Consider the following 12,808-nt stretch of genomic DNA (forward strand, 5'->3'; position numbering starts at 1 on the left):
AGGGGAACAAAAGAACAAAATGAGACCAAGCTTGCTAAGGAAGTCTTCGGGAAGAGCTGATGGCAGGATTCTAATTCTTTAGCTGTTCTGTAAAAGCAAGGCGATCTCACGAGAGGATAGCATGCGCATTGACAGAGAAGATTGAATAGTCACTGTGGGGTGCATAAAGACAAACCAGAAAGGGTCTCGAGGTGGACATGTCACAGCCATGCCCTTAGTCGTAACTTCAACACCATCGCTCTTATTCTGCAAAAGTAAGCATGTGTACCCTGATGCCCTGATTTTTAAAAACGTGAAAACACACTCTTAAGAAAATACATCTTTCTCTCTTTCATACACAAAGATTTATATTTTAAATCTACAGTATTTTCACTTAAACTTGTACTTGCCCATTTTCTTCGCTAACTCTAAAATTTGAATTATTTAAATGGATGATCAGAGATTGATTATTGTAAACTTGTGTTGTATATCTGGGCCAATAAAGGTTTTAGTTAGGTTTAGGTTTGGACATCTTACTATCCTTTGGTTAATTTTTTTTTAAATTAGGTCACTCTGACTTTTTCAGTAACTTTTATGCTAATCAGCCCAGTTTTTAGTGAAGGGGGGTGAGCTTTGAGGTGCAGCATGAGGTGGTAAGGTCACTTGAGCACTGGCTTAGTATTAAGGTAATGTTTTTTCTGGTTGACTGATTGTTTTTAATTTATTTTTTATTTCACATGTGTGAGTGGTTTGCTATATGTATTATGTGCATCACGCGTTTGCCTCGTGCCCACAGAGGCCAGAAGAGGGTGCTGGATCTCCTGCCACCATGTGGGTGGTGGGAACTGGATCCATACCCAGTGCTTCAGCAGAAAATGGTCTTCACCGTGGAGCCATCCCTCTAGCCCCGTGTTTTGTTTTGGTTTTCCATTTTTATTGATTTCTTTTAATTTTTGTCTTGTTGTCTTACCAGAACCTCTTTGTTTTCTTTCCTTTTAGATTTCTTCTTTCCTTTTTTAATTTTTATTTTTCTGGTTTTTCAAGACAGGGTTTCTCTGGGTAATAGCCCTGACTGTCCTGGAACTCACTCTGTAGACCAGGCTGACCTCACATTCACAGAGATCCACCTCCCTCTGCCAACCCAGTGCTGGGATTAAATGTGTGTGCAACTACTGCCCAGCTGTTTTTTTTTTTTTCTTATTTATAGAGATTTCTCTATTCAATGAGTTTTTCTCTTTTGAAGTAGGAAAATTTAACCTTTTTTGATTAAATGTTGTGGAATCCCCTTAGTTAATTGACAACATTAATTCAAGTAATGTAGACACAGTAAGTAAAGATTGTCTTCCATCATTTATACTAACTGTGGCTATGAGTCCATAGAGATTGGTTTTGGTGAAACAGTCAGTATGATTTTATAGTTTAACATCTTTATATATTAAAATGAAATACAAAGATCCTAATAACTTTTTATTAGTAGTAGCTAGTTGGCTTTGAGCTAGGATGTGCCATATAATTTGGGGTTTTTCCCCCTCTATGTGTGTGCATATAATTCTTTAGCCATGCTAATGTTCAACTGGAAGAAAACAAACTATTAAACATAATCAAAGCTGAACATTAATGTACATGCCTTTAATCTTTGCACCCAAAAGGTGGAGGTAGGTAGATCTCTAAGATTAAGTCCGTCTTGATCTATGTAGTGAGTTCTAGGCCATCCAGGATTTCACAGTGAAACCCTGACTCAAAGAAAATAAAAGCAATATTTCTCTAAGCTGTTGAAGAAAGAGATATGGCTATAATTCTTAGATTTATTTTCATTGGGGTTAGTTTTAGAATAACTTCTGCAATTGAAGTTTATTTACAAATTTGTAAGTTTTAAAAAGTGAACGTAAAAAGGTAACTTAATCCAGTCCTCTGTCAATTAAGTTCCTGTAAATCTATATGTCTTTTCATTTGGACTTCCATGGAATATTATGTAATCTTTTAATAAAATCATAAAATTTTAGGGAGGACAGGCAAGTGCAGAGTGGTTCTCTTTTCTGGCCATGTTTTCTGCTCTGCTTTCATCTCCAGCTCTGTCTGCAGTAAGGCAAGTTGGACTCCAGATTTTAAATGTCAGAAGGTTGGAAACACCAATCTCGTGTAATTTTGCCTAACAGCAAAATGAAATGCAGAATGCATATTAATATAATTGTCTTAAAGGCATGGGTACAGTGAGATGTGGCCAGTTCAGGTTGTTATGCTTGATCTCTGGTTCCTAGGGCGTGGGTTTCGAGCAGCTTATTGAGTCACGCAAGTGAGCTTAGACGAACCTTGCTCTCTGATTTTGCGAGAAAGATTGGTGTGTGATAGGATGAAGCTGTGATCCTCAGATAGTCAGATTTCAGTTCTCAAAGTTTCCCAGCACCCTGACCCACCCACCAGGCGGACGGCTTCGCAACGTTTGTGCTGCACGCTTCAGATCCCTCCTGTCCGGAAACAGACCGTAAAGGAGGACTTTGAAGCCCGTGCCTTGTTCGCTTTTGTCTGTCTCCCACCCTGACTCCTTGAAAATCTAGTGCCGTCTCAAAGTTGATGCACATCTTATCCAGAACACCTTGTCATGCTTCGCCACTGACAGATGTTTCTAGGTAAGGTGCAAGTGATTTCAGTGACGGGAAGATAACAGCCATAAAGTAGAACAGAGACATCGAAATTGTTCATCATGCTTTTTATCAAAATAAGCGAGTAATGTATCCTAACATTTTTTTCAAGCCACGTGTTTGAGAGGATGGGTATTGGAGATGTATGTCCTGGTTCGTCCATTTTCACTGATCTGTGTGTTCCAGGTCATGACCTCCCCTGCAAGTGTTCATGTATCCATCCCCTGACTGATGAAATTAAGCGGTGTCCGAGTTTTTCTGTTCATAAACAAAGCTGCTGCCGAACAGCTTTGAGCGTGTTTACTTGTGTGTTCATGCCAGCATTTCCCAAGTCAAAGTGCTCCTGCAAGACTGAAGTTACTGGGACCTAGGGTAAAGTATTGAACCTGATGGGTATTCGTCGTTGGGTTTGGAGATGACCAATGGCGAACGGGCAGCAATCAGAATCAAAGTCCTTCTTCCTACCAGCAGGGGAGCCACCGCAGGCCAGCCTAGCATCTGTTTGTTCATCTGTAAAATGGGATAGTCCTAGACCCACACAGCGCCCCTGCCTTCCTGCTCCTGACAGGAGAGATCTGAGTCCCCAGGGTGCTTAATTCTGAATTGCACCTGCTGTTCCTCAGATTCACAAAAGTAAAACCGAAAGATGTCCAGGTTAGGCGCACTTCACACATAGACTTCAGATGTTCTTAGAGACTACATTGCAAATACAAGGAAGAAAGGTCGCTCGGCAAAGGACAGAAGAACTCTGAAGACTGCATACAACTTGTAATTTTTCTAAGAGTACACTGTATTTGTCTTTCTTTCGCTCAGACATATATTAATAGTATTCTTGTCAAAACTGTCTCCCTTTCACCGTTAGATGCTTTTCTCTGAGGAAAAATCTAGAAAAATAAAATCTTGTGATTTTTTTTTTCACTTGTGAAATTTGACAACAAATTTTGTGGTAAACCGGTCATTCTGCTCAATTTCTATAGGCCATGTTTGCAGTACTGTTAAATTATCTTCTCCCCCATGCTGCAAGCGCCAGTGTAAAATATGCTCCTTTAAGAGGGCAAGAAATGATGGTGGCAGTGAGAGAAGTGTGGGCCACCTGCAGAAGTTGATGGCCTCCCTGAGGCCCAGATATCTGCCTTTCATGGCTGTGATTGACAGCCTGCTTGGTTCTTTGAAGGCCCAAGAGGTTGCTGGGATTATTTTAGAGTATCTGTGGCACCAGTTCGTTCAGATTTACATAGACTCTCCCCCAGCATTAAAGGTGGATTGCTTTGCATTACTCTTATTGCTTTTCAAATGTTTTTTTGGAAACATGTAAGAGTCCTCCTAAAAACTGGATTTTCTGGAGTGTGCTTTCTTTTGAAGCAAATTTTAAGAATTTCTCGCAGACTTTTTAAAAGTCCGCAGTTTAACAGCTGAGGGGACCTGAATTAAAGCAAATTACTTTGTTAAAACTGAAACCAGGGTGTGAGGGGGGGAGCTCATCCTATCTCTGTATTCCTGCTAATAAATCAGACCTGTGTGTGTTTAACAAAACAAGAGTGTGCTTTTTCTTTTTTTCTCCTTCATTCTCAGTTTCTTTTGATCATTGATCTGGGTGACCCCATGCTCAGGGGTTTTTTCTTCATTTGACATGGACAGATTTTTGAAGTATAGCCCTCCTTTGGGAACCCCGGGCAGTTCCACTTGACTAACCTGTGATCTAATGAGCGGCAATGCAGGGCTACAGTGGCCATTTTGTGTGCTTTGACGCAGGATGGCTAGACAGAGTGCGGCAGAAAGGCATGTCTGCGGAGAAAGGGGCGGCAGGGTGATGGAGCCGTGTGAGAAAGACTTGTTAGCCCACATTAGTGTGCCTGATTTACTTCACAACAGGTCAGGAAAGGCCAGCAGCAGGGTTGTCCTGAAATTACAAAGTTGAAAACCCTGGTATTCGAGAGCTTTCAAATTTCCGAAATTCCAAATTAATTCCATTAATTCCCGAGTTGGTTTTCACTCACCTCAGAATTGCAGCGAAGAGTACCGTCACTTTCTCCCATCCTGCATCTGTTTGTAAAATAATTATGTGACCCTCAAGTTCTTCCCTGCTACAGTTTTTAAGCATCCTGTCATGCTTGGCCTGTTTTGCAGCAAGTTTGGATGTGAAAGAAGCCAAACCCACACATGGTTGCTGCGTTCTCTGCTCTGTGTTCAACCCTTAATGAGGAGCCCATCGTTCCCCTTGGAAATGGCCTAAGAGTATTGCAGCTAGCTCACTCCATATGCATCTCCAGAGCCGAAGGGAGAGCCTAACTGTCCCCATCTACACAAGGGGGTGTTGGTGTGTGGCCAGCTTGTCTCCCTTCTAGAATATAATAAATAAAGCCCAATTGGATATAAAATCCTCCTTCTAACTCAGACTGAAGTATTTTGCATCTTACCATTATTTACCCCTTTTAGGTGAAAGAGAATAGAATACTTGGCGAAACTAACCTCATTTCTTTAATTCTGGCCCTAATGGTGACCTTACATCTAAGTCTTTTCTCTCTTCATATCCAGAAGGCCCCTTGGATCTTTATACTGCAAACGAGAAACAAAGCCTTACAGTTGCTGATGCTATTGTTATATCTCAGTGCTATATGTGTATGACTAGCCAATACAGTTCCTCTCCCGCTAGGATTAAAGAGTATCTGGCAGTACAGGCTTTTGTTTGAATTGAATTCAATATGTCCACATACATGTATGATACTTGGGTGTATGTGTGTGTGTGTGTGTGTGTGTGTGTGTGTGTGTGTGTGTATATATATATATATATGTATGTATACATATGGGTTGTGAAACATTGTTTGTGTGATAAATATAGAAGCCAAGAGAAACAGTATGTCACTGACTAGTGTGGCCGTTTTATCAAGCTTCATGGTTAGTGCTTGTGTAAGTGCTATAATGTATGTAAGATAAAATATTTCCTTTGCACCACAAGGGTGCCCGAAATAGATTGACCTGCTCTTGCAGTCCTAATTTGGGGGTTTGGGCTGTCTTAAAGAGAATGCTGTTGAGTGGGTAAGCACATGCCAGGTCGTGACCAATCTACAGAAAGCTCAGCTATTGAAACTCTCATTTTTGTCTCTATGCCTGCTTACCTATAACTTTTAAAAGAGGCCTCCTCAAAGATGAAAAATGCCTTGGTTCAGGATTTTAAACTTGCACTTGTGTTTTTAAACTTGTATTATGTACTTACTAAAAGCAGGTATTTACCTATTGGCTGGTACCGTTCGCATGTTTCCTGTGTACCTATCACTGTGAAAAGAGATACAAAGAAAGACAAGAGCATCTCTTCCTCAAGTCAGCCACATGGAACAGATAATTATGTCTTATGAATAGAGCCATTAGGAATAATAGGAAGAGTACTGTGGGGACACTGAGGGACCAAAGGTAGTATGAATTAGTGTGTCGATAGCAGGGAGCATGCTTCAAACACAGCAGGTAGCTTCCTTTGCTGTGCTGAGAAGTACACATTTATTTCCACATCTGTTTAATGATGAAGGCCCTAAGATCCATACAAGTGAAGTAATTAATTATGCAAGATCTAACTACTGACGTACATCCAAGCCTTTGGATTTCAAATCTTAGACTTTTTAAAGCTTCAGTACAGCAGTCTCATATCATTGAATTTTTGAAAAACAAAAATATTTTATTAATTTGATTTCTGAAAATATAATTTAATTTTCTCTTTTGACTTTGAAGTCTTGAATCAAGTGTTTTCTCTTTGGATGTGTCTTGCTACTTGGACAGATCCCAGCTGCCAATTTACAGATGGGCCCTTTTTTTATAAGTGAGCTCAATGGAAATGAGTGTAATATATTGAAGAAACGAAGCCAAATGAGTTTTATATACTGTGAAACAGAGTGGCTATTGTGTTCCAGTACTGAGGGGAAGTCTGCAAATTTGGGCTTAACTCACTGTCCTGTCCGTCTTTGTTTTTAGAAATAACACAAGACTGCACTGGAGAGGTAGTGACACCTCAAACCATCCCTGGATACAGCCACTTCCTCCTTGACTGCTCTAGCAGTAACCCGCCCTCCAGCAGCTCCGACCCATTCACTCCTGCCTTCATTCATCAATCTCACAGATTCTAGACAGCGGAAGGAAGGCGGGAGAGGGTCTCTGAGGTCTGAAGCCACAGCTTAAGAAAAAGCGCAGAGACAAAACCACATGCCACGTTTCAGTGCTAGTCACTCTAACTACAGGGCTCACATGGGAAACAAATAACTCTATCAGAGTTTACAAGGGTAAAATCTGCATGTTTTGGTGCCTTATTCAATAGCCCCTGGTACCCAGGCAGCATGATTAAGCAAAGATGGGCTGGATGGTGGATCAGCTCACCAGCTTTTCCTAGAGGATGTTCCCAGCTACGGGCTGGAGAGCAGAACGTTATAAAATATCTCTTAACTCACAGCAGAATTTTGCATTTGATTTCATACCACCGTTGCTTTCTTTCAACCATATAGTGACTCCGTATCTTTCTTCCAAAAAGCAGTTGCTCTTTTTTTAAGAAGGCCGTTTGCTGCTCCAAGAGCGCAAGTGTTCACTGCACAGAAATTTTTGTGTTGCTTATGGCTGTATTCTAGATGTCATGAATACTCCCTTACACAGAGAGGGTGCTCACTTACTTAACGACTCCATCCACTGCCTTTGATGGACCCCAATAAGCTGTGTCTAGTGTGGACTAACAAGTAATTCAGACTGTGGCTTGTCATACAGGGTTCCAACTGGCGACTTTCCAAAATAGTTTACTTCTTTCCAGGTAACAGTAGTTCGGGAATGTGTTCTATCTATCCATCCATTCCTTTATTCAGTGTTCATTATGTGCCTCCTTTGTAACCATGGTAATAGTGTCTCCTCTTCAGACCATGCATCTTCATCGTTGAAGGATCTGGACAAGGACTCTAAAGCCAGATGTCCTAATTCGATCTGAGTTTTGGGTTTCACTTTTTGCCTAGGTAGCTATGCTATGTAGAGCACTAAAAAGACACTCCCATGTTCAATCTACTGCAGACCCTAAGGCTCTGGGCTGGCCATGTATAGAGTCCTGGCTTAGCGCTGTTTTTAACAGAAGCCTGAGCTCTCCCCCATTAGCCATATGTGAGCAGCTAGAGACTGGGAGGGAGGAATGTGCGGAAATGTGTCTGACTTGGGATGTCTTGTTTTCCAGAATCCCTGCCAAGGGTTGGCAAGCCCAGAAAGGCAGAGGCTGGCACCAATCCATCGTCTATGGCCTACCCATCAGACGCCTGTTCTAGAGACCTGGATTCCCTAGATGGGACCAGAAGGGCCTCATTGCCCTCCGATCTTTTCTGTTTTCCCATCTCCTTATCTCCAGCTTTGCTCAGCCATTAAGTTTAAAAAAAAAATACTCCGAAGAACTGTGCCAAAATGTGTCTGGCTTTCTCTGTGGCTTGAGTACAACTGTCAGTTGACATGTGGACATACCACCTGGGGAACAGTCAGCTTCCTGGAGCAGATGGAGTTTCACTGGTTCAGGAGAAGACCCACAACTGGGTTGCCTGAACAGATGCTCTGCAGTCCATCTCTGGGTGTGTTTTCCTTGTCCAGCTGGTGCCCCACCTTCCTTTACCTTGTGTGGAGAGATGGCCAAACCCCTACCACATTGTAGTTTCTGAGCGAGCCTCGAGCCAAGTGTCCCTCTCAACCCCATGCATGTTGAGCAGTGTCCACATCTTTGCAATGCGAAAATGACAGTCTCTTTGGACACAGAGCTGTCTGCAACTATGAATGTGAATAGTGGCATTGAAAAACTTAGGCTATATAGGCTACAAAAACATTTATATTAGCGTTTGCCAGAAGGTTGTTTGGCTAATCTCCGGAGTGTTGACACTTCAATTGCTTTTTTTCTTCTTTCTTTCTTTCTTTCTTTCTTTCTTTCTTTCTTTCTTTCTTTCTTTCTCTCTCTCTCTCTCTCTCTCTCTCTCTCTCTCTCTCTCTCTCTCTCCCTCCCTCCCTCCCCCCCTCCCTCTCCCTTTCTTTTCTTTTCTTTTCTTTTATTTTCTTTTCTTTTCTTTTCTTTTCTTTTCTTTCTTTTTGGTATAGTTTGGATTTGAATCTATTGTAGGTAGGTAGTCCTACAGAAAAGTAGTAACTTTAGGCTTACAAAGTGTAAGAGGAAAAAAGTTTTCCCCATGGTTGGATACATATTCCTGTTTTATTGCTGATAATTGGAGAAATGTGAAAGTGGATCCCTCTGATTTCCAAACCAGTACTTAAAAATTTTAGAGGAAATTTAATCTAGTGAAACTCTTGTTTTTCAAATGAGAAAACTCCAGTGTTTCCAGCCGTGCCTCTCAGCTCTCAGATGGCGGTGTGAGGACAGATGCCTCGTGAGTTTGGGGAACGGAGCATGACTGTGGCCTGCTCTGTCTCCTTGCAGCCCCTGTGGTTGTGTTGCTCTCTGTCTTGCTGCAGCGATGTTCCAGCAGTGTGTTCTTAATCAAGAGAAGGCCCAGGCTAAAGTGCTTGACTTTTCTCAACACCCTGAAGAGTTTATAACTTCCTCTCATTTTTTCTTTCCCCCATTTAAAAAAAGCAGAAAGCAAAATGAAACATTAAAATGTTTTGAACATGCTGGGCAGAGGTGACACACACCTTTAATCTCAGCACTCAGGCGGCAGAGTCAGGGGAATCTCTTTGAGGTCAAGGCCAATTTTGAGAGCGAGTTCCCAGGTCAACCAAGGCCACACAGAGAAAGCCAGTCTCAAAAAACAAAACCAAAAAAATGTGCTGAATATGTGCGTGTGTGTGTCTCTGTCTGTCTGTGTGTCTCTCTGTGTGTGTAGTTTAAAGATTAGGGTTAAAGCACTTTATTGAGGTCAAGATCACCAGGCCAACAAGATGGCTCAGCAGGTGAAGATGCTTGCTGCCAGGTAACAGCCTGAGTTCAGTCTCCAGGAGCCACATAGTGAAATGAAAGAACCAATTCCCACCAGTCATTCTCCATCCTCCACATGCACACCGTGTACTTGCAAGCACATGCATGTAACACATGGTAGATAGGTGGGTAGATGGGTGGATGCTGGATAGATGGTGTGACGGCAATATTGAGGGCATCTAGACCACCGCCAGTAATTCCTTTTATTGTCTACGCCTCTCATTTTTACAAAGTCCTTTTTTTTTCACCCAGAGGTAACAACTCTCCAGAATTTTGTGTTCCCCATGTCCCTCCTTTTTATATATCAGCAGTGCTTATATCCACCTCCAAGTCATATATTATAAAAATATCCCATGTTCTGAGCGTTGTAAATGCTAATCATCAATGTAGATTTCTAATTTTGTCCATCATTGTCTGTTAGAGATTCACCCCTGATTGTTTCTGATACTGTGCTTCATTCTTTGCTGCTGTATAATAATCTTTATATTACAATATATTTCTCCATTCTGGTCCTGAAGAATATTGGGCACTGCACATTGTTTGGTTATTGTAAGCACTACTGCCAAGAATATTTCTGAGTAAATCAGACAAATTCATAGCGCCTTTTCTCAGTAAAACACAGAGTATGCAAAACCAAACCTATTAGGAACATTTTTCTAACTAGATAAAGATTTCTGTTGTGCACGTCTTTGTTGATGGCTGGTATTAATCACCTTTCAAAGTTTTTAACCCGCTTTTGTGCCTAGTGTCACATTTTATGAACAATTTTTTTGTTGGTAAATATAATGTTTGCATTTTATATTGACTTCCACAACCAGTAAGCTTGCTAGATCTCTGTGATTTAGTGTATATTTATGTTGATGTCAAGTCCTAATTTCATGGTGAAGGGAAGTTTTCTTTCTTTGTTTTTCTATCTTACTCTTGTAGTTTTTTTTTTTTCTTTTTCGTCTTCCTATATTAACTGCTTTCTCCAGGTCCTCCTTTCTCCTTGTAGCTGGTAACAGCAGAATCATCCTGCAGAGTCTTTACTTATTTGATAGATGCCTTTAATCTAGAGGCAGGTAAGGAGTTTTTACTTATTTATTTTATAATAGATATTCTTTTGAATTGTGAAGATTAAATTTGTATAATTATTGGAGGATTATATGGTCCCCCTTATTAATAGTAACATTAATGTGATAGATTTTTTTATTGCCTAATATTTAATCACCTTTGCATACTGTGAGCTGTGAGGACTAAAGACAAACTGTCAGAAATTCTATCCCCTTAATTAACACAGTCTAATTAGAGAGACAAAGCCCAGTTGAAGAGAAGTTAATAGATGTCACAAGGGTAGATAGTAATTGCTTGCTTCGTTACTGGGCTGTGAATCCAGTCGTGGGCTGTAGTGGGCCCTGCCAGCTTCCCAAAGAAACTGTGGTAGGAAAAGTAAAAGTCTTTGTAATTTGCTTTACCAAATGGGGGGCATTTTGAGATTCTGACAACATTGCTATAGGGTCCTGTTCCTTGTGAATAGTGTGTTTCATGGAAGTGTGTAACATTTTGTTCATAGCGTGCTCTCTAGAAGCCTCTCTGTCCTCAGAAAATGCCTTTGACTACGCATTTTGTAGGTCATTATTCCTGCCCTGAATTTGCTGCTCATTCTCTCCTGGGGTTGTCTTTTCCTTAATAAGTGACTTGATTCTCAGAGTTATTGGACAAGAGCACTATTTAAGAGCATCGTGACTCTACAGACATTCACCGGACCACTCCAGTTTGAGGAACACAAGGCCAGGCTACTGTGTCAGCAATCATACCAGCTCTCAGGAAGCCAGCATCACAGCTGAGAGGCACACAGTGAGCTTGTATAAGAACTAACGAAGACCCACACTCCTTTTTGCAACCACAGTGGATTGGCCTGTGCAGCTTTGACAGAGTGGCTGCAATGTATTCACAGTAGGCAGTGGAGCAAGGATTGAAGAAATGTGGCTGCCCCAACCCCCAGTGTGCTTGCACACGCTCTCTCTCTCACACACACACACACACACACACACGTCCAATATAGGTCAGTTTCATTTAAAGTACTGAGTATTCATTGGTCTTTCTGCCTTCCCCTGTTCAGCCCTAAGGGAATTTTGTGAATCCCCATGCTCACACCCTGTACCATTACACCCCTGCATAGCTGTCCGAGTTCCAGTTGCCCCACATGATCTATCCGGTCCATGTTCTATCACATCTTTTCCGTCAGGTCCTAGGTTATAAGTTAGTTTGTTTCTCCTCTTGGTCTAACTCCATTATTTCTAAGTCTTTATCTCCCCCTATGCTTTTTTTTTTAAGCCGTCATGATAGTTGACTTTTCTCCTGGGAAATTTTTAGTGTATACATCATAGCTCCGTGGCTATATGGCCAATCAAATCATGCCCAAAATAGTATCACAATTCTGCCATTTAGTTTTGTCTCTATTATCTATAGCTGTGGTAACAGCAACTCCTGACTTCTTCCTTCCTTTCCTTTGAGAAAGTACTCAGAGCCAGCGGAAACAAATCACATGCTTGCGTTCTAGCGGACTAGAATACTTTTGGTAAATACAGTTGTGGTCTAGCACCTCTGCTGTTCCCTGTAGCTGTCCAAACCGTGGTACTACTTTCTGAAATTAGGAATTCAAACCTCCAACCAAACATGCTTTGGGGTTATTGCTGAGGTCGAGATCTGGCATTATGACTTGCTAAAGTTGCTCAATGCCATGGTTCAGTTTAGAAACTAGGAAATGTGGCTCAGGTTCTCACCAGTCCTGTGGCTGAGTTACAAGAAATTATAGAAACCATGAAAATTATTTGCCTGTAGAATAAATGTTAGTTGGGCATGGTGGTGCATGCCTATAATCCTGACGCAGAGGGGCCAGAGGTGAAGGATTGTTATATAAGGGAGGTCAGTCTGGTCTCCGCATCAAGACCTTGTCTCAAAAAGCCAAGTAGCAGCCAACACAGTGTGTTTACTCTGTGTCTATAAGTTCCTCTTCCTTCCCTCAGTCTCACGCTTTATACTCTTGTTTTTACATCATTAAGTCAACTGCCTGTAGGAATTTTCTTAAGATTCTGCTTATTTTTATGAGTACGGGTGTTTGGTCTGCATGTTTGTCAGCATGCCGCAACCTGCATTCAGTGCCTGCTGAGACCAGGAGAGGGCGTTAGATCTCCTGGGAGTGGAGTTACAGATGGTTGTGAGCTACCATGTAGGTGCTGGGAATTGAACCTGGGTCCTCTGGAAGAGCTCTCCTAACTGCTGGACCTCC

General features: G+C 41.5%; 1 protein-coding gene across 5 annotated transcripts in view; it reads left to right on the plus strand.

Annotated features, from left to right (window-relative positions):
* The window catches only part of Arl15 (ARF like GTPase 15), a 360,415-nt gene that overhangs the window by 186,873 nt on the left and 160,734 nt on the right, over nt 1-12,808 (plus strand). Inside the window, exons 5-6 of one of the 5 annotated variants that reach the window (XR_015735001.1) lie at nt 2,805-2,990; nt 3,090-4,133. The exons of 3 other annotated variants lie outside the window; for them this stretch is intronic. Coding sequence is in view for 1 of the 2 variants with exons in the window: in XM_087896893.1 (XP_087753019.1) it covers nt 2,805-2,846 (42 nt within the window). In the remaining variant the exon portion in view is untranslated. Of the gene's footprint in view, nt 1-2,804; nt 4,135-12,808 lie in introns of those variants that run through there. One more of the 5 variants, XM_087896893.1, reaches the window with a different exon arrangement.

The sequence above is a fragment of the Myodes glareolus genome, chromosome 15 (assembly GCF_982192425.1).
Source record: "Myodes glareolus chromosome 15, mMyoGla1.1, whole genome shotgun sequence".
NCBI classification, from domain to species: Eukaryota; Metazoa; Chordata; class Mammalia; order Rodentia; family Cricetidae; genus Myodes; species Myodes glareolus.